Source organism: Episyrphus balteatus, chromosome 3 (genome assembly GCF_945859705.1).
Source record: "Episyrphus balteatus chromosome 3, idEpiBalt1.1, whole genome shotgun sequence".
Lineage (NCBI taxonomy): Eukaryota > Metazoa > Arthropoda > Insecta > Diptera > Syrphidae > Episyrphus > Episyrphus balteatus.
In genome coordinates this window covers 7,274,078-7,300,226 of record NC_079136.1, presented here as the reverse complement: position 1 = coordinate 7,300,226, position 26,149 = coordinate 7,274,078, and the positions used below count along the sequence as shown (strand labels likewise).

General features: G+C 31.4%; 2 protein-coding genes across 2 annotated transcripts; both read left to right on the top strand.

Annotated features, from left to right (window-relative positions):
- The first annotated feature begins 1,369 nt into the window (after positions 1-1,369).
- On the top strand, positions 1,370-14,460 carry LOC129916022 (nuclear pore complex protein Nup133). The gene is made up of 13 exons (XM_055995783.1): positions 1,370-1,626; positions 1,689-1,860; positions 4,293-4,799; positions 4,864-5,047; positions 5,112-5,228; positions 9,285-9,888; positions 9,950-10,145; positions 10,203-10,309; positions 10,366-10,931; positions 10,997-11,349; positions 13,717-13,902; positions 13,967-14,183; positions 14,248-14,460. Exons 1-13 carry the CDS (start codon positions 1,469-1,471, stop codon positions 14,400-14,402), a joined length of 3,522 nt encoding a protein of 1,173 aa, XP_055851758.1. The 5' UTR covers positions 1,370-1,468; the 3' UTR covers positions 14,403-14,460.
- Positions 14,461-14,825: 365 nt separating this feature from the next.
- LOC129916019 (chorion peroxidase) lies at positions 14,826-22,775 on the top strand. Its single transcript, XM_055995781.1, is given in 7 exon segments — positions 14,826-15,153; positions 19,531-19,686; positions 19,749-21,252; positions 21,638-22,017; positions 22,070-22,086; positions 22,089-22,232; positions 22,476-22,775. Coding segments are annotated over 6 exon segments (2,469 nt in total). The 5' UTR covers positions 14,826-15,153; positions 19,531-19,537; the 3' UTR covers positions 22,751-22,775.
- Positions 22,776-26,149: the final 3,374 nt, after the last annotated feature.

Below are 26,149 nucleotides of genomic sequence, written 5' to 3'. Positions count from 1 at the left end.
ACACATTAAAGGCTTGGCCACACCGGAGGGTATGCGGTAGCGGTACGGGTAGAGGTAACGGTACTTGTATGAAAAAAATTCCAAATTGACATATCAACGTTCAGATGTGGAATTTTTTTCATACAAATATCGTTACCGCTACCCGTACCTCTACCGCATACCCTCCGGTGTGGCCAAGCCTTAAAGCCTGGTACGCAGTTCAAGCTAAGTTTTAGCTCCGATACAAATTATCGAAAATTATTATCCGAGCTAAAACGTATCCCATTCAAATTATCGATAACTTGTATGGGAATTTTATCTCGGCTAAAATTTAGCACGATCTGCGTACCTGTGTTTATCGGGATCATTTTTATTGAACCAACAACTAGTTCCTATTTTGATAAGAAGATGACTTTTGTACGTCGGTATGGAGAAAAATAAGAGGTGGAACATGAATTGGATAATAAACAAATATGAGCGAAAAAGAGATGAATATACAAATCTGCATCCATATTGACCCAGATCGTTTTATCTTGCGGTCTTTATGATCATAATAGCTGTGTTTCTTTAGTCTTAAGTATCTACTGATAAGTTAGCTATTACATGAAGCCTCAAGAGGCTTGACTCTTTTTTCGAATTTTCTTTTGATAATCATTCTGTGAGGCACGTACTATTACATGATGCCTCTTGAGTCAAAGACTCAAATTTGACATTTCTCATATGATTTAAGTATTGTTGTTGTTGTATTCCACCAAGAAGCAAAAAGAAATGAAAGGGAATGTTGAAAAAAGAAAGAGTGGAAAAAAGAAACGTCAAAAAAGAGTCTCAGAATTTCGGCCCACGACTCTCCGGTCGGATAATTTTTTGTTTTATCTTCTTTCTCTTTTGCACTCATTAGTTTTGAAAAGAGGCGCGCCTCTTGAGGCTTCATGTAATAGCTGACTAAGTACTTCTGGTTGTATTCAACTCCATCTATTTTATAGAAAAAATGGCTTTCAATGTGCATGGCTACACGGTGATTTTTCAATCGCCTAAGCAGTGAGTTTGGCAAGAGGGATGAGGAGTGAAGGAAGATGCTCACGAAGGGAACTGAATTTTCTGAGGGCAGTACAGTTCCATTGCTAAATTTTGCCTCTTTTTGAGTCAAACGTGATTGGGCACAACAGTGTGCAGCCATCGCATGTGAGTTTTTAATCGATTGAAAAATCACTGTGTAGCCAGACACAAAGGATTCAGAGCCCAAAGGAACACGCCAATAAAACGCAGCTAGTGTAGCTCAAATACGAAAATTTTTTTTTGTGACATCCCTGTGTAAGCGAAAATCACATCATCAGCTGTCATTTATCATGGCGAATTCAAATTGACATCTGCCAAAAAAAAAAATTAACATAACCTCACTTTTTTTCAAATCAACAAAAGTTCAATTCCGCCAAAATACACAAATAAAATTAATATATTTAAGTTTTTCTAATTAAATTATACAATAAAAATGGATAAATCACTACACAATCAATTATTCGGTGGAGTATCACGAAGTCCATTTGGATCTAGAACCCGACAAAGTTCAGCAAGTTCAATTGTTTCGGGTCGCAAATCTATGGGTGGTAGCGGCGGCGGTGGCGGCATGAAAAAAGGTTCTATTACTGGGTATGAAAAAAAGAGAATTACTCCAAATTACTTACAAAAGTATTACTAAATAGAATTTTTAGTCGTTTTAGTGTTTCAGGTCGTTCTACTCAATCTCTAGCTGGCATACGATCCGAATGCAATGTCGTTGAAAGTTTTGGATTCCAATTGCCGGTGCTTGTCAATGAAGCACTCACATTTACCGAAAGAAATTGTGGTGTTTCTATCAATTGTTCAAGTAACGGTTGGGCATGGGTAGGGTTTAAATTTTATGATCGTGAACATTGCAGACAATTTTTCTGCGGAGAATTGGACAGCGAACAAAATCGCAAAACTCACCCAATTTAAAAAAAAATTAAATGGCAATCGCTTTATGTTATCTAAATCTAGGGGCGATATTTTTTGTTTTTGTAGGTATTTGTCTTAAAAAAAAAGTTAGGGTAAAAAAAAATAAGAAAATTAATTTAACAATTTTGGACTTTCGTCACCACTGTAAAAATAATCGACCGATTTTCATTAAATAATTGGCAATAGCTTCGATTTGTCAAAATCTAGGGGCGATAGTTTGAAGTTTTTTTTTTATTTGTGCAATCTATCTGAATCTCTTCCCTAAATTTTTAAATGGTGGGTTATAAAATATTTTGTCTTAAAATCGACGATCACAGATTTGATCGGTAGGGGCTAGCCATTTCCAAACATTTTCAACTAAGTTCAGTTCTGTTTTCAATGGCAGATACTGAAGTACTTCCTAATTTTGCACTTCCAATATTTTACACAGCATTTTTGGTGGGAGGAGGCGTGGCCCTGTTGAAAAATCCAGTATACTGGTTCACAAATACTCGAGAATTAGGGATAAGTTTCTTGAATATTCATTTACAAATAATTGTGGCCATTCTTCACGTTTTAAACTCATTATCAGTATTATTATAGTAGATTATTTTCTTCCATGCCTTAAAACTTCTTTTTTGACAATGAAGTTGGGCTGAAAATAGTTTCTCCTTTCGTAGGATGTAAAACTGATAGTTTAACTTACCAAGAACATCAAAATTAAATGTTCGTTAATCCAAAAATAACAAGAAATACCACTCAACTTTTCATGTGGTAAGGGATTTCAAAAACCTTAAACGCATACAATTCTGTTCATGGTTTAGTGATGGTGTCTTTTCAAAATTCAGCCATTTTAGAAGATTGGGACCAATGACCATTCCATTTACTGTCCTAAAATTACACTGTTTTTCACTTTTATTCTTGTCGTTAATCCACCAAAACTGGTAGCACATGTAAAAATTTACTCATCTAAGAGTGTTTTTTTGCATATTTTTTACCACCATTCATGATTTTTTCCTCCCAGAATGTTTGTATGTGAAGTCTGGATAGAGAATATTCACAAATCGTAATACCAAAATTAGTGATTTTAATCCACCCATGTCGTTCAAAATGGTAGTATAATTATTATATTACACTTTAGAAAACTCGAATTATTTTTCTTAGTGGTAAATTTTCCCGAAATCCACAAAACATAAAAGATAACAATGGTGTTCCTATTCTGATGAAGAAAACAATAAATTATTTTTTCCTCAAAAAGTACTTTACAAGAAAAACAATGGCAAAGTTATGCATACTTATAATTTAAATAGAAAATTAAAAAGGCGTTCCATTTTGAAAATATTTTATCTTTCGCCATAACTTTCTTGTTAAGGTCAATAAAAATTTGAAAAAAGAATGTGGAGTAGAGACTAATCGATTACCGTATCTCTCTCCGCAATCCAGAGTTGTAAAAGATTGCAATCTTTTTTTAATGCAATCTTTAATGAATTCAATTAAAAAGATTGCATTCATTGACTTATATTTGAGGCTTAGACTTCAAATTTTGCAATCACCAATCATTTTTCGTAAAATGGTTGCAATATTTTTTTTTAACCATTCATTTGACTGCATTAAAATGAATGGCAGTCTTTTGGGAATGCATGCAGTATGCATTCTTTTTGCAGTCTTTGCATTCCTTGGCAGTCTTTGCATTCCTTGGCAGTCTTTGCATTATTTTTCAAAGTCTTTTCATTCTTTTTCATTCTTTTGCAGTGTTGCATTCTTTTAGCATTCTTTGGCATTCTTTTGAAGTTTTTTGCATTCTTTTGCATCCTTTTGTTTTGAAAAAGAATGCAAAAGACTGCAAAAGAATGCAAAAGACTGCAAAGGAATGCAAAAGAATGCAAAAAGAATGCAAAAGACTGCAAAAAAGTGCAAAGACTGCATTCATTTGAAATGCAGTCTATCGGTCTATAAATAGACTTTTTGCTGTTTTTGGCCATAACATTTTTGTTAACACAAATAAAAAAAAAAAAACTAAAAAATATCATCCCTAGATTTTGATTAAACATAGCGATTGAAATTTAATTTATGAAAATCCTTTAGTTATTACAGTGTTGACAAAAGTCCCAAATTTTTTTAATTAAGTTTTTTTTTGTTTTTTGCTTATTTGGCCATAACTTTTTTGTTAAGACAAATACAAAAAAAAAAAAACGAAAGAATATCGCTCCTAGATTTTGATAATACAAAGTGATTGACGTTTAATGTTTTAAAATCGGAAGAGTTTTGCGACTTTGGTGGTTGTTCAAACCTCAGCAGACAAATTGTCTGCAAAGTTCATGAAACTTGTTAGAAACTTTGTTACAATTTACCACTTTTAGGCTCTCCATGGAAGACGATTGTTGGTTTGGCAATACAAAGACAATCGCCAGGGTTCCCCCAAGTACAAAGATCTTTCACGAACTCCCCAACGTCGAACAACAACCGCACAATGTCGAGAATTGACATTGCCTCACTGTGACATTGGCCACAAGGCTTCTTTGGTGACAGTCTTCCAACCAGATGGTCAGCAAATGGCTTCATGTCTGGCAGTGTCTCCAACTGGGGATGTACGTTATTGGCCATCGATTGCTCATGATGGTTCATCCATTGACTCTAATGGAATCCTAGATGGCCAAGAGTTTGACTACTTGCTTGCTATACCTCCTCAGGGTTACCTTTTAGTCACTACCACATGCAACTTGCTGTTCCTACAATTGCAAGTTGTTAATGGAAGACATGTTATTACACATCGAAGTGTGAAGGCACCTTCTGGTTTCTTTGGTGGAATCGGAAAGAAATTTGCTTCGATAATAATCGGAATGAATAGTGGACATGATAAGGAAAATGTAAGACTGTCGATTAAACACTAAATGCTTTGAAATGTTAAATTGGCTTTCTTTATTTTCTTAGAAATTTGTCAAAGTGGACAGTGAAAAGATTTCAGATAACGAATGGAATGTCATTGTTTTGGCTGATCGATGGGTTCAAAAGTGGACATTTTCTAGTAATGGCAATGAACAACTTCTTTTTGAAGAAACAGATGTTATGAGGAAAATTCGAGATGAGTTTCATCAGAAGTTTTGGAATGGAAGAGGTTAGAACTTTTGTAATTGACAAATTAACTGAATCATATGTATTAAATCACTTTTGTTTTGCAGCTGAAAGTACAGAAATCGAATTAAATTTGTTGGACATGCAAATATGTGATGGAAAAGTTTATGTGTTTGCTGGAGCTGTTAATACATCGCATACACCTCAAATGCATTATGCTATAGGTATGTTTTTGGGTTCTTGTTTTTTATAAATCTAAATTTATATAAGGTATATCTAATATATAAAAATCTCATGTCGCAGTGTTTGTTACCAAACTCCTTCGAAACGGCTGAACTGATTTTAATGAAATTTTGTACACATATCGGTTAGGTCTGAGAATCGGCCAACATCTATTTTTCATACCTCTAAATTGTTAGGGGGGTCCAGCCAAATTTTGTTATATCTCCTTGGAACGATCTTTTCGAAATATTTTGTGTATGTCGGGAAGTCTGAGAATCGGCCATTCGACCAACATCAATTTTCATATGATAAAATGGATAGGGTGGTCCAACCAAAAAAATTTCTATACTTTTTTGGAATAATTTTTATGAAATTTTGTACGTATATCGGGTAAGTCTAAAAATCGGCCAACATTTATTTTTATACCAGTAAATAGTTAGGGTGGTCAAACCAAAAAAAAAATTTATGTATTTTTGGAACGATTTTTATGAAATTTTGTGGGTTCATCGGGTAAGTCTTAGAATCGGCCAACATCTATTTTCATACCATAATTGGTTAGCGTGGTCCACTCCAAATTTTTTTTTTTAACGATTTTTTCAAGTCCTGGCTTTATATTGTTTTCAAGGGGTTCAAAAAAGTTAGTTTTCCAACACATATGAATAGTCTAAATTTTTAATATTTCATATTCTAAATACAGAAACTTTAAGCCTACAAACTAATACGATCAATAGAACTAAAAAAATACATTCTTTGATGTCGTGACCCGATTATTTTTGGAAAATATTGGCACACTCCAAAATTGGAAGTAAATAGCAAAAGAGGCGTAACGAAGTCCGCCGGGTCAGCAGTTCTTAATAATTTTTAGTTTGGGTTGAGGTTGAATTCGCGACTAGTCGTAGTAGAAGACTGACTTTATGTAAGGGTAATAAAAACTGTTTGATACTCTTGTCTTTTAGGTACTAAAGATTGGTTGGATAAGGTGTTTTGTAGTATTGATCTAGGTATTCTTACACCAAGAAAAGTTTATCTGTGATCAGCTAAAATAATGGAATGGAAATTTTGGAAATTAATACATTGTATGGTATTTAAGAAAACCGGCAGCATGTAAAGTTAAAAAAGTTTAGCATGGGCAAGAATAATGGAAACACCTAAATGTCAGATATCTAAGTACATCTAAGAATATCGACATAAATTAAATGCAGTTACAAAGGCTAGTATTGTATCTAAAGATTAAGTTATAAATGTTTTTAAGGTTAGTATTAGAATTGCAATTTCTGTTGAAATTTGTCAGGGTATGTCAAAGTAACGTTTTTTTAAATCATCCATAAACGACGTCATTATTACAGAAAAGTCCACAGTTAGGGCCCTTCATAGCTCTTAAGGTTCTAATAAACAGACCAAATGCTAGTAGATTGCCAAAGATAGTTTTTCTTTTCCAATTCTTCCCTTCCCACTGACAACTGAAAAAAAGGGGATCAGATTTGGTCCCAGAGACCACTAAGTATACAGGGTGTCCCAAAAGTAATGGATCAAACGAAATATGCAGATAGGCCAACTTTAGGGCTCTCAGAATTTGGTAACTTGTTCATCCCAAATCCTTACGGTTTTCAATTTAATGCAGTTTTTGTGAATTATCGAAAAATCTCGACTTTGCAACAGTATTTTGCTTCCTCCGGTCATAATTGATTTTTGTTTTTTACAATTCTTTCACTAAAACATTGCCTAATAATAAGAAATAATTATTTAATCAAAATATTTTTTATTTCATACGCCATTTTGCTGCAAATTATGTAACAGTTCCATGTTTTATAAAAACTCAATTTCTTACTTTTATTTGAGAGGAGCATCCCGAAAAAAAATTGTATGGTGTGATACTGGTTTATTATTTTAAAAACTTGCCGTATTATTGCACTTTTCAAAAATGTATAAAAATTTCCAAAGTTCAAATTAGAACGAAAGATATTACAATTTTAATGCAAAAAAACAGGGGTTTTCAGAGCAAAATAACAAACAAAAATCGAGGCTTTTATTCAAAAAGAAATAAACAAACAACAGTCGAGGAAATGTGTTTATTTTTCTTTGTTATTTTTCTCTGAAAAGGCCTGTTTTGTTGCATTAAAATTGTAATATCTTTTGTTCTAACTTCAAGTTTGGAAACTTTTATACATTTTTGAAAAGTGCAATAACACGGCAATTTTTTAAAATAATTAACCTGTGTCACACTATACAAATTTTTTGCAGTGTGTTGCTCTGAAAAAAAATTAAGTAATTGAGTTTTTATAAAACATGGAACTGTTACATAATTTGCAGCAAAATGGAGTATGAAATAAAAAATATTTTGATTAAATAATTATTTATTCTTATTAGCCAATGTTTTAGTGAAAGAATTGTAAAAAACAAAAATCAATTATGACCGGAGGAAGCAAAATACTGTTGCAAAGTCGAGATTTTTCGATAATTCACAAAAACTGCATTAAATTGAAAACCGTAAGGATTTGGGATGAACAAGTTACTAAATTCTGAGAGCCCTAAAGTTGGCCTATCAGCATATTTCGTTTGATCCATTACTTTTGGGACACCCTGTATTTTATGAGCTGAATAAGTCAATTCAGATGGGTTCTAAAAACTCACAAAATATCCATTTCCGTGAAAAAGGAGCATTCTTCAGAAGCTTCCCGATTTTTATTTTTCCATTGTCGAAAAAAAAGTATCACAATAAGTTCAAAAGACCATAACGCATAAACCATGAGTTACACGGAGTGATCTGAAAGAAAAGTCCAAAAACGCTCCACTCTAGTGTATAAGTAAACTAAAATAATTTTCAAAGCATAACCTTGGCAACTACAGAAGAATTCCACATGAAAGTGATGGAAAACCAAACTTTACTGAAAATTCCACCTTACATCTACCTCAGTTAAATGATTAAAGCTTGAAACTGGTATTTTAGCGCAATCATTCTTGACAGTGAATTAAATGGGTTAATAATACGAAAATTGTTTAAAGTTGGACCTCCATTTAAAAATACTGTTTTATGGGCGTACACATCGGTTGGCCAAATGGTCATCTATTTTTACTTATTTACTATGGTAGCCTGCACCATAGCCATACTGTTTGACATCAACAAACTCAAGAAAATTCAACAGCTGGTATAGGGACGTAAAAGGAAAGACTGGGAAGATTGCAACATGATGATATGAATCAAAATTCTGCTCGTAGGCAATCTATAGCTAAGCCGGAATTTCTGCCTCAGCCTCGTAGTTCATTGTAACTAAGGTTCTTGGCCTTACGTAGTCACAATCATTTTTTGAGCAATTCTTTCCTTTTTAGTCCGTTTGAAATGAGAAAAAAAATTACGTTAAAATCGACTAATCAAAAACTACGAAAGAAAATGCTGTTGTACACAAATACAATTCAAACCAAGTTCAAAGAGGGAGTACTAAAAAAAACCTTGAATAGAGGAAAAAGAAATTTTAACATAGGCTAAACTTATCATAATTTAACACAAATATATCAAATATCAGTAAATGGTCAATTATTTAGTCCGTGATAAACTATTTATAAATTTTTGTTTTAAGTTTGAACATAAGTGGTCACTGAGGTGTATGCGTAACATTTTTTTTTAATTACAAAGCAATATTTTCAAATAATGGAATTATTTAATTGTATTTCTACCTCCCTTAGTTAGAAAACGATATAATAATAAGTCATTTAAATCATATACATTGGGTACCTAAAACTAAATGAGTTCGATTGTATATAATTTTTTTCGAATAATGCTTCTTTTGTATTGCATTCGGCAGGTCAATATTTTTTTTTTACATTTTTTTTTTTCAAATTGAATTAATTCAAATTTATTCGCGTTCTCTGACTTAAAATATTACAATATTTTGAGATCCAATTTTTAACATGAATACCAAAATACAAATCGCCTAAGTCTGACAATAGCAAACCTTGTTCTTTGACTATGATTTCTCTAATTGTCTACTCATGAGGGGTGAAAATGTTTTCAATACAATACAATTTTTTTTTACAAAATTTCGATTTCTTTCTATTTTTAGTTATTTTGGAACAGGAACCGGAATATCTTCGTCTTGCTACATTCATTCCATTGAAACTTTCACAATTCTACAGTACTGGAACTGAAGTAAACTGCTTGCAACTTCGTTTCATTATCTGTCGATCATATGCTTATCTGTATTGCGACAGAACAATCTATCCTGTCAATCTTCTCAACCCAACTGGTGGTGATTTGGAAGCAGAAAAAATTGAATTCCAACTTCAAGATGACCACATTCTTAGTGCAGCAGTTTGTGGCAATATACCACTTTTCTTCAGTCGCAATCACGGATTAGTGTGTGTTTCACCATCAGATTTTGATAATAGTGATTTTTTGAATTCTTCATATTCACCCGATGTTTTTACACCACCATTCTCGGACTCCTTGAATAACACCGCTATCAATCAAAGTGTTAATTTGAATAGCCTTTCGATGTACGAACTGGATCCAGATGAGATTTTCAATGACAACAAAGATGAAGTTAGTCAGCTTAAAGCTGCATTTATTTATCACATCAAACGGAATAATACCATGTGTACATCGATTTTGAAAGATCTAGTTCCAGCTGATATTGGTTTGGATGAACTTGATGGTCAGCTAGATAAGTAAGTTAGATTTATTCTGTCTTTAAGAAAAATTGGACTTACTTTTATTCGATTATAATAGAACCGTTGTGGCTATAGCTGAAGATCTGGCTGAAGATATACCAGCTGCTGATCCACGTTGGGAACAGGTCGAAAGAAATTTAAAACATTCTTTAGGCAGTTCGTCATCTCTTCAAATCATAAGTCAATTGAAAGAAAAGAACTTGGCCCTGAGCCATTTTGTTGATTTTCTTCATTCCACCGGATTGTGGGACAAGGTAAGATCCGAAAATGCAGGTTTTGATTAAAAGGTCCTCATTGATTTTTACTTTTAGCTGAATGCGGTTTCATATCGTGGGTTAGTCAAGCCGACGTGTTATGTCGTTTCAGATATAAATGAGAAAATTATCGCTGCCATTGCTTTGAAAATGGCTCACAATAAGTACGGACAAAAAATATTTGAATCTTTATCATATTTTACTCAATTTTCTGTTCTAGGCACAACAAGTTGATTGATGAAGCTCTAGAAATTGTAATTTCCCAATGGAAAGAGTTTCCATCTGGGAATCTAACCTCACAGGATTTGTTCTATGTCAAATTGACCCGATTCCAAGATGTTGTCCAGGCTCTTTGTCAAGTTGCTGACACAAAGATAGAATCTCATCACCAATCCTCAGCCATTGCAGCATTCTTGTGCGACTTGAATGCTGTCATCTTATCGATTTTGAATGAAGTAATATCGTTTAGAGAGCAAAATATGGCCAAGTATATTCTGCCGGCAGATAAAAGTAACTCATACGAGTATTTACCTTGGACAGCAATGTCTGGAAAAAATGGATTGCGTGACTCTCTATCACATTTGATTGCCCTTACTGTAAAATATGGAGCCAAGTCTACCGGAGAGCCAGAAATTAAATACAAACTATATCAACAAATAATGGAATTAATTGATTTTGTACTGGACGGAAGGAAGAATTATCTTGAGAGCATTAAAGACAATGAGAAATATGGTGTGCTGTTGCAGCAATATGAATCACAAAGAAGAGAGTTGATCTTAATTCTAAGTAAAAATTTTTAAGATTTTCTTCTTTTAACAATATTTTACTAATTTTATATATTTTTCTTTCAGTCGATGAAGGTCAATATGAATTAGCAGCTAAATTAGCAGAAAAATATCTTGATTTCCAAAGTTTGGTTGTAATTTGTGATCAGACTGGCAATCAAAATCGTTTAGATGGATACATTGAAAAATATCAAGAATATGATTTTTCACAATTTGCTATCAATTGGCATTTGAGACAAAATCGACAAGGTGATGTATTTGAACGTTTTAAGGGCAATCAAGCTGCGCTGTCGCAATTCTTGAGAGATCATCCATCACTTGGTTGGATTCAATTGATTTTTAATGGAGATTTTGATAGAGCTGCAGGAATTCTATTCCAATTGGGTCAGGATGAAACGGAATTTGTTCAAAGAAAGAAGGTAATTTTATATAAAAAAAAAAAAAACAAAGTTACCACTGGTAGCTAGACTATACAATTTTTTTCGATATGATCTCAAATTTAAAATATAAATTATTAAAGTGTGTGCATATATGTTGTTGCGATTCATAAAAAGAATTAGTTTTCTCTTCTTTAAAAATTAAAACTATCAATTGGTTTAGAATGAAGATTTTGGGAATAATACCGAATAATTTTTTTTTTAGATACAGACCAAACCCTAGTTAGATCTCACTATAGACGAAAGTATTCCAAGAAAATTTTTTTTTGAATAGTTAAAAGTTATTAGGGCAATTCCATGGTAACTCACGTTACATTCACAAAAATTTCCAACACATAAATAATTTTTATTTTTTCAATTTTAACGTAAATTGATACGAAATTACTATCCATGAATGGAGCATAACTATTACTTTCATAATTAACTAAAAAAATTGTCTTTATTTTTAACATTTGCTTGGGAAAAATAAAAGTTTGATGGTAACTCACGTTACAAAAATCGGACACGAATTTTAAGAGTCCGACAGTATGAAGTTTTTATGTGAAATTAAGAATCTGAATTTGTTTTCAATGAAGATTCCATACATACAAAATTACAAGCTTTTAATATGAGTGACAAAACCAAAACCTTTTTCCAATATTTCGAGGAAAAATTTTAAAATATTAAGGTAACTCACGTTACATTATTTTGGTAACTCATGTTACCTGCGATTTGTGGTTCCAAAAGTAAAGAAAAGATGCATTTTCACTCAAGTTTTTTTTTAATCGAATAGTGTGTAACGAAGCTTGCTTAAATGTTAACTTATTTTAGCACTCACGAGGGATATTTTCATCGTCACTATTAGACTCATCATATTTTCAGTTTGTTTGTTTTTCCGTCATTTTCATGTGAAATTCTTCTGTTGTTGGCAAGCTTATGCTATAAAAATGCTTTTAGATTATTAAACTCGCTGAATTTTATGTCTATCCAAAGAATCTTTTCTTGCAACTTGCATAAAGAGTTGCCGTTTGTAAATAATAATTTGCTAATAAAAAAAGTAAAAAAGACTGCATATATTGTTTAAAATTCGTGTCCACTTTTTCATGGAATTACCCATTACTATTTTAAAAATGCGACCTATTTTATGATACGTCCCGCCAATGATTGTTTGCAATTCCGGGCCGATCGTCTTAAAAGAAATGGTACTTTTGTGTTACTTTAAATATTATCACAGGGATCGATTTTAATCGAATTTTCAATAAAAATCATGGGTAAGATTGAACCTGGTTGAATATGGAAGTTAAAAGCCAAAATGTTGTACTTTTCTATTCTAAACAGTTCAGAAAAGGCAACTAAACAGAACTATTATGAAGTGAATTTATTTTCAGTTGACGCGTTGAATGATAGATCTAAGGTTTACAAATATATCTTAAGTGTAAAAACATAAGAGTTACATATATTTGTAAGAGAAATGCAATCAAACATAATTTTAATTTGCTTCTATTTTGAATTTACAGTATTCATTTACAATTTTTTATGATTTCCAAATTAAAAAATAGGCAATATTTAATAATTTTATTTTCAATTTCCCTCAAAGCCCCACAGTAAATGAAATTGCCAACTGTCTTTTGTTTATTAAAAAGAAGCAAACTTGAACCTTTTTAACAAATTGTGTCAAATTTATTCATATCGCCGGATTATGACTCCTATCTTAATCCTTAATGTTCAACTATTTCGTTTAAATCTTAATCACAAGCACAAATACATTGAATACAATGCACTAATGATGGGTCAGATACCTTAGGACTACATTTATAGGAATGAACTTTTTAACTATTGACTATTATTCTTTTAATATCGGCACACATATTTGAAATTTTAAATTCGCTTATTTCAGGAAAAATTGTAATTTATTTTAGATTATTGGCAAATGCAACAAACTCTACAAAACGTGATAGGTCTCCGCCAGAGCATATTTTGAGTGTCACACAGTGGACCTAATTATAATTAGATTTCTTTAGGAATTTCATAAAAATGTACATATAAAACTTGTTTTTTTTCTTTGTTTACATCTTAAGACATTTTTTCTAAATAAACAATTTTAAAATTTTCAACAAAAAAAAAAATAATATACCATTTTTAAGAAAAATTAACGGTTCTAAAAATATACGTGTTCATGCAGAAACAAGACGATAAGAAACTTAAGAATACCAAATTAATTTGTTTTTGAATTGTCACAACGGGCGATAATGAGCAAGTTTGCGTTTTTTGCGCACAATCAAATGTTTTATAAATATTATTTACTACATATTTAGATACTCGTTTTAAAAATCTAATTTCATTTTGTTTGGAATTTAAATTTTCCCACAGTCTATATTATCTTTGGCCAAATTAGCATCCCTAGCTGCTGATTCAGATCTCTCCAATCAAGTCACTGAAATAAATGCAGAACTAAACTTGGTCGACTATCAGGAACAACTTAACGAACAATTGATGTTATCATTTGGCTATGATGTCGAGAATCCTAAAGTATTAAAAGCCGAAGAAATTATAAATGTGAGTGTTTTTATTACCAACAAATCAGAAAATTTATTAAATAAATAATATTTCCTGTTTTTAGCTTTTTATATCTGAAGAAAATGAGACTGCCAATGAATTTGATTTTCGCAAAGCCATCGAACTTCTTAATTACGTTGATGATCCTTGTGATGTCCGTCACAAAATATGGTGTGCAGCTATTTTAAGAGATTCCTGGACACATTATGATATGAATTCAGCATTGGATCATCTGCAAAGTACACTTTTCTTTAAATTAATAGAAGTCTGTTATTTAATGGGTAAATGTATAATATATACATTTGAGATTATTGTTACATAATATATTTTTCTTGTTTTATTTAGATGGCGATTTCGATGAATTCCTTCCTTCTATTGATGAATTCTTAAACAGTCCAGATTTGGGCAATTTAACACAAGAAAAATCATTCCAGTATCTCTTGAAGTTAACCTACGAGCATATAACAGACTCTTTTCAGAAAGCTATGGATCAGGAATGAATTTCAACTAAATAAGTTCTAGAAATTTAAGTGTGTATCTGTTTTGTTATGTCGAATTTTTTTTTCTATTAAAAACAAAATTAAACAAATTACCAATATTCTGTGATTTTAATTGAACTCTTGTGAACCAGGAAAATCATGTCAATTTGTCTATCTGTGCAACCCTTAAGTTTAATGCTAGTTTTCATGTCTTCTTTTAAATACCAAAGTCAATGACTTTATTCGATTGTGTTCTACACAAACTCTGAATGAGGTGTGCCATTATTGTAGATCAACTTTGTTTTTTCTATATTTTTTTTTAATGATATTTTTGTTTGAATTCCTGCATTCTCACTCGTTCTATGGTTAAAACAAAAAAATAGATATTTATGTATGAGAGTAATTTTATATTCAATCTTGAAAGATGCCCACCTTAACCGCACACACATTACCTAGAGTTGAGGTGGAAGGAAGCCTTAGAAATAATCTAAGCGAATGCAAAAATTATTTTACTTTGTTTTTCATTTGATGCATTTCAGATTGTACCTTATTGCGATACGGTCGTAACGTCGGTTTACTATTGTCGGAATCGGGATTCGTATTTGTATTAGACTTATTTCTGGTCTTTCAATAAAAGTTAATGTTTTACATGAATCGTTGGATTATCAATTGATTTGATTGATTTGGGAATAATTTAAGTGAATTTAAGTAAAATTCCTATCCTAAAGAGAAATACGTTAACACGTGAAGAAGAGCAGAAACTAGAACATTGGTAATAATAAAACATGGTATCATAAAGTTCTTACTCGTGATAGACGCAAAACTAAAGAGTTTATTCGTTAAGACAAGTGCAAATCTGAAAAAGGACCCTAAATACTTGTGTGTAAATTGTTTTTTAAATTTTGAAATAATTAACTTTTATGTTATTTTAAATAATTTAATACATTTTATTTTTATATTTGATTTTCAATTAAAGGAAATTGTGTAATTAAAAATCCAAACCAAGTCAATGAATGAATATTTTATACCAGTAATATCAGTTATACCAGTTTTGAAATGGGTGAATAGATTCGGTTGCGTATTAATATTAATCTAGCTTATCGTGACTAATTTGTACATGCTCAAATTAGCAAAGAAAAAATATTGAATTTCCGGTGTGATTTACCTAATTTTTCGAAACCTCCCATAATACATTTTGTAAAGAGTCATTGAGGTTTTTCACCGCATAAGTTAAATTTTTCTTAGGTTATAGCCGCAAGCTAGAATGTAATTTAATCTGCTTTGAAATAGTTATGCTATGCATGTATAAGGAAGATATCAATGATCTAAATTTTGCGGTACATGAATCTGTATGTTGTTCTTAACGACAAAATAAGCGGCATTACCAAGTTAACTTAATCTGTGATTATTTTATTAATGGTATACCTACACATACTTACTAAGGGTGTGTCATAAATTATAGTATTGAATTTTCATTAAAATTTGCCATTTAAAAACAAAAGTTGTTACAAAACTGAACAAAATGTGATACAACATAAATTAAATGATGAAATATGAATGGATTGATGCATAAAAAGATCGGTTCGAAATTGGGTTGAGATTGTCGAATTAAATCATACATTAGCCGGGTTCTAGGCAGATCACCAGGATAGATGTCATAAAAATTTAGGTGACCTTCATTTATTCGGGACATTTGGTTCTGACCAATCAGAGCGTCTAAAAATTCAGAACTTGAGTGCAGTTGGCCTGCGTTGAACCCGGCCTTTATTACAGATAATCCTAATTGAAGGTAGGTAATAGGTAGGTAGGCAGTTTCAGACCTTTTCACAGTTTTTTTGTTGGAAAATTGTGCGTTTTTACCTCGCTCAAAGTTTCATAACTCCCAAAACAAGTGTTGTTTTAACTTTTCACCCATATTATTGATGTCATTTATACTAAAACAAATCGTTCTAGATGCCACAGTTTGAGATTTTTTTCAATCAATTATGGTTATATTTAAGCGATAAGTAACTGTGAGTTTTGAATTTTATTTAACACCATTCTGACGAAGGGAGGTGTTTTCTTGCCGTTTCTTCAAGGTGATTAGGTCTATAGAACTAATTTGAGCCAAATTATTTAAAAAGTTAAATATAAAATAACTTTGAAACTAACAAATCACTTATGGAAATATTTTGTTCCAAAAGTGGCATAGCGAAAAACAGTCTATTGAGCTTAACTTCTGCCAAATATATTGTTAAAAAATCTTTTTTTTTTTTCGTGCGCTAAATTGTGACAGATAAAAAATGTACAGCTGGACAAATTTTAAGTCGGCTAAATTTTGGAGACAATTTTGTATAGGAGCTTAAATTTAGCTCGATTATTGCATATTAGGCCTTCCTCGAATTGGAGCACTAAAAAGTGTATAACATCTCAATCTTTGACAGGTATTGGTTTTTCTTAGCTCAAGTTATTTTATAAACAAATGCTCATCCGTAAGTGCAGTATGAGTTTTCTCCAACAAAACCATTTTTCAAATGGCAAGAAAATGTTCAACTAATATTCAAAACGCGGACACAAAATTCTCTAAAAATACATTAAATGCATAAATGATTTAAGTTGTGTAAAAAAGTTATTCAAATAAATTAACTTGGTCTCAATATTACGACTAAAAGTATTCATTTTCTACTTTACAAAAAAAGGTTGGATTTCCAAAATCAAAGCCGTTTTAGCCAAAAATCAGGGGTCGAATTACAGCATACGATTACGATCATTCGTCAACGTTTTTACTATTTGTGTCTCTATTTAATTAGTAGAAAAAGATAGGGACACATAGCAACCATACGTTAACGAACGTATGCCGTAATTCGACCCCAGATTAATACAATATTAAAAATAAAAAGAAATGCCTTTTTGACAATATATATACACTCCAAACAATTTATTGATTCACAATACAATACTATATTTGATTAATTTCATTGTAAATTGCATTTTTCTTGTTGCAAAAGAGTTTATTTGACTTTGGAAATTTTGTTTCCCTTCAGCACCGTACTAGGCTTTAGAAATATTACACAAAACATAATTATTAATGATCAAGAGTTTGAAGGATTTGGTGTGAAGCCTACAGCAACCCGGCAAAGTCTATAAGGACTAAAGCACTTCATGTTCATAATATCATATACATCATATACATAAATGTTATGTTTGCATATTTCGTATGCATATTTTGTCTGACAACTTTCAAAACGGTTATATTCTAAAAAGCTTTCAAGCAAATAATTTTTTTTTTCAAAGCACAAAAAAAAAATTGTCTTAAAAAAATGTTCCACATACGCCACAGTGACCAGCAGTTTAAACATTGAAAATTATTCAAAATATTATACCGCTAGGAAACTAATATTTTTTGCCGAAAGTCCCCAATTGTAGATATTTTAAGATGATTTGCTAGCTAGAGTTGGGAGTGTAAGTAGGTGAAACAAGGAGGATTTAAAAAAAATATTGTTTCTATCATTTCTTTCAAAAACAAAAAAAAAAAAAATCGCAAGGCATAAATATGTCTTCTCTGGAATCTCTAGAATAAAAACTACTGCTTTTTAAATTTCTACATTAGTGGAGTAACTAAAGCAAATTATTAGGGAACCCGGCCGAACAGCTCTGATTTTGACGATTTTTTTTTTCAAACGTAGGTAATTAAAAATACTTTAAAGTCTATATTTTAAAAATTGCCGGTGTTGCCGTATTGTTTTTTTTTTAAATTCAAATTAAATTTTTTTTTAACAAAACCATTTTTTTTGCTTAAATTTCATAAAACAAATGATAGCAAAAGATTCTCTAGGTAATTTAAGGAAAATATATAAAAGGCAGTAAGGGACAATCTTCCATCGTTTAAGCGATAAATGTAATTTTCTAACATTCTGACCTCAAACACAAAAAAAATATTTTGAAAACAACGGCAACACCTACAATATTTTAAAATACATTTTTAAAAAGCCAGAAGCTCATTCTTATCTCTTAAATTTAAATCCACTAAATTTAATCAAGACTTTTTGAAAAAATGGTCCTCAAACTCAGAATTAAAAAAAAAAAATGTTATTAGAAAAATTTAAAATCACGTTTTTCCAAACTTTTTCTAATAAAATATGAATTTATTTAAAAAAAAATTTTGGCCATAAATATTATCAGTTGAATTTCGAAGTAAAAAAGGTAAAATATATCACACTTTTGAAAAAAAAAAAGAAAAATTACTTCAATTTCAATGGTTTTTTTTATTAAAACTGAATTTTTGCATTGAAATAATTAATTTTCTCAAAGACTGTGGTAAATAGGAACTTTAAATTTTTGCTATTTACCTTTCAACAGTAAGAATTATTAAATGAATAAAAAATAATTTTATGTTTAGATGTTGAACTTTAAAAAAAAAATAAGTTACATTTTTTTCAAAACTTTTATTAAAAAAAGTTCTTCGAAAATGAAATACTTTTTGATTTTTTTCATAAACCGTTATACATATTGACATTTCCTTTTATAATTTGAAATCATAATAAATGCGGCCAAAAAAATTTGAAAATAAATAAATTTTATATTACGACCAAGTTTAAAAAACGACATGTTAAAATTTTTTCAATAATTTTTTTTTTCAAAAATCTGAGTTCAATTACCATTCTTTCAAAAGCCGTTCATTCAATGAACTTAATTTTAATTTTACATATATGACTAAGCTTCTAGCTTTTAAAAAATGTATATTTGAATATTGTAGGTGTTGCCGTTGTGTTCAAATTTTTTTTTTGTGTTTGAAGTCAATTAATAAGAAAATTGCATCTATCGCTTGAACTATGGAAGTTTGTCCCTCACTCCCATATATTTTTTTCCTTGAATTTCCTAGACAATCTTTAAGCATCAATTAATTTATGAAATTTAAGAAAAATATTTGAAAAAAATTTGTTTTTGTTCACAAAAATCTTCAATTAAATTTAAAAAATCAAAACGGCAACACCGGCAATTTTTAATCTATAGACTTTAAAGTATTTTTAATTACCTATGTTTGAAAAAAAAGATCATCAAAATCTAAGCTGTTCGGCCGGGTTCCCTAATATTGCCAATTTTTGAGCTTTAGTTACTCCACTAATATCAAATACTGGATTGTTTATTTTTTTAAATTTTCAATTTTAAGTAACAAAATGTCGACGGAAACAACACCATTGACCGCTGCTGCTGCAATGGCTGCAGTTCCACCAGCCGGACCCTCTTATGTTTTTCCTGGAGTGCCTCCACGTTCTCGTCGAGGTCAAATGCGAAGATTTCAATGTTGCATGTGGACAGTATTTCTGTATGTTATAATCAAACCCTTTTAATAACCCAATTAGACAATTTTGTTTCAATTTATTACAGTGGTATAATTATCCTAGCATTTATAATAGCAGCAAATTTCAGTAGTTTCGATCCTTACACAAACTCCACGACATCGACAGTACATTTACTTGTAAATCCCGCTGATGAAGCACCACTAAATACATCCCAATTGTTCCTTCTACTCATGGATATAACTGAACCTCTACCCGATGAAAAACCAATTGAATGGAAATTCCCAGTTATAAATGCTTCCTTATCAGCTGAAGCTGAAGAATTCGCTGTCAAAGCCCTGGGAGACCGAGAACTATTCGAAGAAACACTTTCTATAACACCAGTTAATAGTCCAGCATTTCGACACTATCGTTCAATCAGTACAACTCCAGAATCAAGAAAACTCTCTCGACGTGGTTATGTTGAATACCATGCAACATTGTTGATAGCAAAGAAGTTTAACTACACAAAGAAACCTGGTAGAAGTAACATTGGGAATGGACCTTCATTGCATTTACCAGATCCTACCGAGTTTGTTAGGTGTAATCTCACCGAGAAATATCGTCGATCAAATGGGACTTGCAATAATATACGACATCCTAGAGGATATGGGGCAGCTTACATTCCCTATCGACGTCAAGTTGCTCCAGATTACAGCGATGGTATATCGGCACCGAGGAAGTCACATTCGAAAAAAGAACTTCCATCAGCTCGACAAGTTTCCCTTCAGGTCCACCGGGCTTCATATCCAACAGATTCCAATTTCACAGTAATGCTAGCTGTTTTCGGACAGTTTCTAGATCACGATATAACCGCCACTGCCTTATCGACTTCTGAAGATGGTGAATCTATCAACTGTTGTACAGTACCATTGAGTACATATCCAGAATGTTTCCCTGTACCTTTAGCACATGGGGATCCTTACTTTAACTTGTACAATGCAACTTGTATGAACTTTGTTCGATCTGCCGCTGCACCAACTGGGATTTACGGTCCACGTCAGCAACTTAATCAAGCTACTGCGTTCATAGATGGTTCCGCAGTTTACGGGAATAGTGAACAGAGGCAAATGTCTCTTCGTACAAAAAGGAACGGAACACTAAGAATGTACATTACCGAAGACGGGAGAGAGCTTCTTCCACTATCGACAAAGCCAGATGATGGATGCAATCAGGAGGAGATGAATTCTGTGGGGAAGTATTGTTTTGAATCTGGTGATGATAGATCTAATGAGAATCTTCTACTTACTTCCATGCATCTGTTATTCGCGAGACATCATAATTATCTAGCTCGTGGATTGCAGGCAAAAAATCCACATTGGAATGATGAAACTGTTTTCCAGGAAGCTCGAAAAATTCTCGGTGCTCAAATGCAACACATTACTTACAATGAATTCTTACCGATTCTTCTGGGGAAGAATCTGGCTACGAAAATTGGAATAACCTCAGATCCAAAGTCTAAGAATGATGATGTCTATGATCCAAAAGTGGACGCAAGTATTGCTAATAATTTTGCAAGTGCAGCGTTCCGTTTTGCACATACTCTTTTACCGGTAAACTTGTTACCACTTTCATGAAACCCTTTCATTCGATTTAATTCCATTCCATTCCATTCAATTCCATTCCATTCCATTCCATTCCATTCCATTCCATTCCATTCCATTCCATTCCATTCCATTCCATTCCATTCCATTCCATTCCATTCCATTCCATTCCATTCCATTCCATTCCATTCCATTCCATTCCATTCCATTCCATTCCATTCCATTCCATTCCATTCCATTCCATTCCATTCCATTTTGTTTCATATCATTCCATTTCATTTTACATCATTCCATATCATTCCAAATCATTCCATATCATTCCATATCATTCCATATCATTCCATTCCATTCCATTCATTTCAAAAACTAAACATATTTTTGAAATACCTTTCAGGGCCTATTTAAAGCGACCAAGGATAACACCACTCAAGGATCAATAGAACTCCACAAGATGCTCTTTAACCCATATTCTTTATGGGCTAGTCGAGGAATTGACAAGGCTATCGAACTGAGTGTCAATAACCCTGTTTCAAAAGTGGATCGTTTCTTTACAATCGAACTGACGGAAAAACTCTTTGAAAACACTGCTGAGGATGATATTCCAATATGTGGTTTAGATTTGGTTTCGTTGAACATTCAAAGAGGTCGTGATCATGGATTACCAAGCTATCCAGTATTTCGTAAACATTGTGGATTTCCAGCTATCAAGACGTGGCAACAAATGGAAGCAGCTATTGAACCTGAATCTTTGAAGTCGATTCGGGATATTTATGAGTAAGAATTGAAACAAAATGCTAAATTATGTTTCTTTATGTATTTTTTTTAGCTCCCCAGATGATGTAGACCTGGGGCCTTAAGTGAACCCCCAATTGAAGGTTCAATATTTGGACCAACGCTAACATGTATCGTATCGGATCAATTTCTTCGATTGAAGAGAGGTGATTCACATTGGTATGAGCGAAAACAAGGAATTCAAGCATTTACTCCAAGTAAGTAAGCCGTAAATGATCATTTTTATAATGAACTTTGAAACTTTTCTGCATATTTTTTTGAAAAAAAAAATTTTAGAGGGTCTTAAAAATTTGATCCTTGGAAATTTTTATTTTTTGCTAAAAATAACAATAATAGTCTTTTTAAAAACCTTTTTAAGGCGTTTTAAAAAAACGTGATTAAGACAGAACTTAAGCTTATTTGTACTAATACAAATATTTTTTTATGAATCTTTTTTTTAGGTCAATTGAAGGAGATCTATAAAACAACTTTAGCTGGAATAATCTGTCGAAATTCAGATGCTATAGATCGTACTAGAAGATTTGTAATGGAACGACAAAATACAGAAGAAAATATTTTTGCAGATTGCAGAGAGTTGAAAAATTTCAACTTTTCACCATGGAAGGAAAAAATTAGAGCAACAAATATGACAAGTGTGCCATTTGCTAAAAGTGAAACACTTGTTAGAGTTATGGAAGTTGTTAACTCTACGATGCCTCCTAATTTTAAACTTTAGATTTAAATGATAAGTTTGTGTTTTAGCTTGGAGTTTTTTTTGTCTTTTTTTAAATGTTTTTTTTTTTTTTTAATAAATTATAATATTGAATTTGAATATATGTATATTTTTAGGTTAGCATTTTTTTAAGGATCAGACAAAAATTTCTAGAAGAAAATTTAAAAAATAACGTATAGAGTAATTTAGGAAAATTTGGTACACTTGGGTAATGTGGTATAGGCAGGTTTCTCAAAAACTAAGCATGATTTTACTTTAATTTTTGAACCAGTAGGTGAAGCGACTGCGACTGCGAAAAGAGAAGCAGGCGTGTTTAAATGTCAAATATGTCGAATCAACTGGACGAAATATTGAAAATCCAAAATTAGATGCAGACGGGTTTTTTTCAAACGAAAGGAAAGTGCTTGTGGCTGGGCAAGTTTTGTGTTTTTCGGCGGGATTTGGTTTTTTTAAAACAAAGTATTAATTTATTTAAGTTATATAATTGTTAGTTTTGTCATAATTAAATAATTTTATATTTTATTAAATTTTTTGTTCAACTATTATGTTTTGGCTAATGTGGTATACCTGTCATGGGCTATTGTGGTATAGTATACCACATTACCCTTATAGCAATTTTGCTTCTATAATACTTTACAGAAGCAACAATAGCATCTGTAAAGCGTTATTGAACCAAAATTTTTTCTCGGGTAGACATTAGCAGAATAGGCGTGAAATAGTGCATTATTTGATTTTTTTTTCTTCATGCAAGTAATTTTTCCACAGGTAAAAATTCTTATTCCATCACTTAAGGTCAAGAACGTTCTTTCGTCCATTATTTATTATTTTTTTTTATTTCACTACATAATTTCATATTTCAAAATTAATTTAAATATTTAATTTTTTTTCATTCAAAATAATGTAATAAACATTATATGGGTTAATTGGTATAGTATACCACATTAGAAGACAGGGTGTACCACATTACACACTTGTTTTCAAAAATGACAATTTTGGGGTCGAGACAATGTTTTTTTAATTTCTTGCTTAGTAATTGTTAGAATTGGACGAAAAGCTGATATGTTTATTTGGACATCAACAAAATTTGGGAGCAAACCGTTCACTAAATTTCTGGTCAGGTCAAAAAAACAAACATGTATACCACAATACCCCAACTTCCTCTATATGTAAGTGGTTTCTTGGACCAATATTTTTATTCAGGAAAAGGATTCATTTTGTTTGTTCACTGTGGTGTATGCGTAATATTAAAAAAAAAATTGTGTGAATTTTTGTGCATACCTATTTTAGCAAAAATACGTCACAAATATTACGCTTTTGAGTCATTTGCAAGATTTAAAGGTGTATTGTATATGGCGATAAGAAGTAACGCTGAATTGTTATGCTTTTTCTATTTGCTATTTGAGGACTGTTTTACAAAACTCTGAAGATGGTTTGAAGATTGTACACTTTTGATTACATCCAATATCCGCGTGTTGGTGACAAATGCATTGCATATGCAACGCATTTTGATTAAGGTTCAAAACCGATAAGAATAAAAAAAGTCACATGGAGCAGTTAATATTTGTTTTAAACCATGATCCCGATATGCTTAGAAAAAAATCATAATTGCTCCATGTGACTTTTTAGATTGATGCCATCATTAAACACCTCCTAAGTTATGCTCATGAAATAGTTTTTCAGTAAAAACTAATCAGTTTTTTATGAATTAACATTCGAACTTTATATAAACTATAACTGCAGTTAATTCTTAATTCCATTAAAATTTATTGAACATTACACTTGTGCCCAAACGAAAAATTAGCCAACGTCTTTTTTCAGGTAAGCAACTTGTAGTTCAAATTGCTCAGTGCAACATTGGCATGGATACATTCCATTGGGTTTACAACTTCAAAAAACGGTTTAAATGGTTTTAATCTCCAAACTGTGCCATTTAATTTCTTGCATAAAATGAATTTTTGGATTTTTTGTTCAAAAATTTCAGAAAACCTTTTTTGAAGTGAAAACTTCTTTAGTATCGTAGTGATTTGAAACAAGATGAAATGAAAAAGCGACACGAAAAATCAATAGATCATAACTTTTTTGTTTTAATATATAGATGAATGAAAAATGAAATTTATACAGTAGATAGGTAATTAAATAAATTAACGTCCCTTATCTTGGCGGACACTTTGTGGCGGAATAAAACCAAATTAGTCTCATTAATTGTAGCTAATTAAATGCTAATTTGTTGCGCAAACCAAAAATTTGTAGCTCGTTTAGTTTTTGAGTTATTGAATTTTCCGCTAAAATAAGACTGAAGTTAGCGGACAAAATCTGAAATAATTAAAATAAATGAGTTAAGTTGGCCTCCGAATTTGTAGCTTTTTAAATGCTTTTCAATTCCATAAACTTGGATTTTGTAGCCTTAACAGTTTTTTTGATATTAAAAATTCCGCTAAAATAAGACTGAAGTTAGCGGACGAAAGTAGGAAATTTAATATTTTTTTGATGCCCAAAATTGTAGCTAATTAAATGCTAATTTGTTGCGCAAAAATTAATTTTGTAGCTCCACCCAGTCATTTTTTATTTAAACTTAAAGATTCAGAAGTGCACTTCCGGTTTGACGAGGCCAGTGGAGACTTTTTGAAAAAATCACTTTTTTAAATTTTTTCTTTTGCCATTAATTGTAGCTTTTGAATACATTATTTTTGATACAAACCACAATTTTGTAGCTCAAAACGTTTTTGAAATATTCAAGATTTTGTTTTAAAAATACACCTCAAAAGTACCCTTTCAAAATCCAAAAAAATGCCAAATTCCAAAATTTTTTTTTCCAGAAATTTGAAGTAACCTAGACTAAGACGAAATCCAAAAACCTCGATTTTGTAGCTCGATTAGTTTTTTTGTTATTCAATATTCCGCTAAAATAAGACTCAATTTCATATGTAACGGTCAAAATTTTCAAAAAAGTTGAATTTTCAAATTTTTTTCTTTTCTAGAAATTGTAGCTTTGCAAAACAAAATTTGTTGCGCAAAAATTAATTTTGTAGCTCCATCCAGTCATTTTCAATTCAAATTTGAAGTTTAAAAAGTGCACTTCCTGTTCGCTGTACCAATGCACGAAATTTAAAAAAAGACTTTTTTAAATTTTTTCTTTTGCCATTAATTGTAGCTTTTGAATACATTATTTTTGATACAAACCACAATTTTGTAGCTCAAACCGTTTTTGAAATATTCAAGATTTTGTTTTAAAAATACACCTCAAAAGTACCCTTTCAAAATCCAAAAAAATGCCAAATTCCAAAATTTTTTTTCCCAGAAATTTGAAGTAACCTAGACTAAGACGAAATCCAAAAACCTCGATTTTGTAGCTCGATTAGTTTTTTTGTTATTCAATATTCCGCTAAAATAAGACTCAATTTC

What these genes read in the sequence shown, in the direction of transcription:
- LOC129916022 (XM_055995783.1), top strand. Translation starts at nt 1,469, where the DNA reads ATGGATAAATCACTACACAATCAATTATTCGGTGGAGTATCACGAAGT. An exon ending in CTTGATGGTCAGCTAGATAA is followed by an intron (nt 9,889 to 9,949) that starts GTAAGTTAGATT and finishes CGATTATAATAG; the next exon opens with AACCGTTGTGGCTATAGCTG. An exon ending in AATTTGTTCAAAGAAAGAAG is followed by an intron (nt 11,350 to 13,716) that starts GTAATTTTATAT and finishes ATTTTCCCACAG; the next exon opens with TCTATATTATCTTTGGCCAA.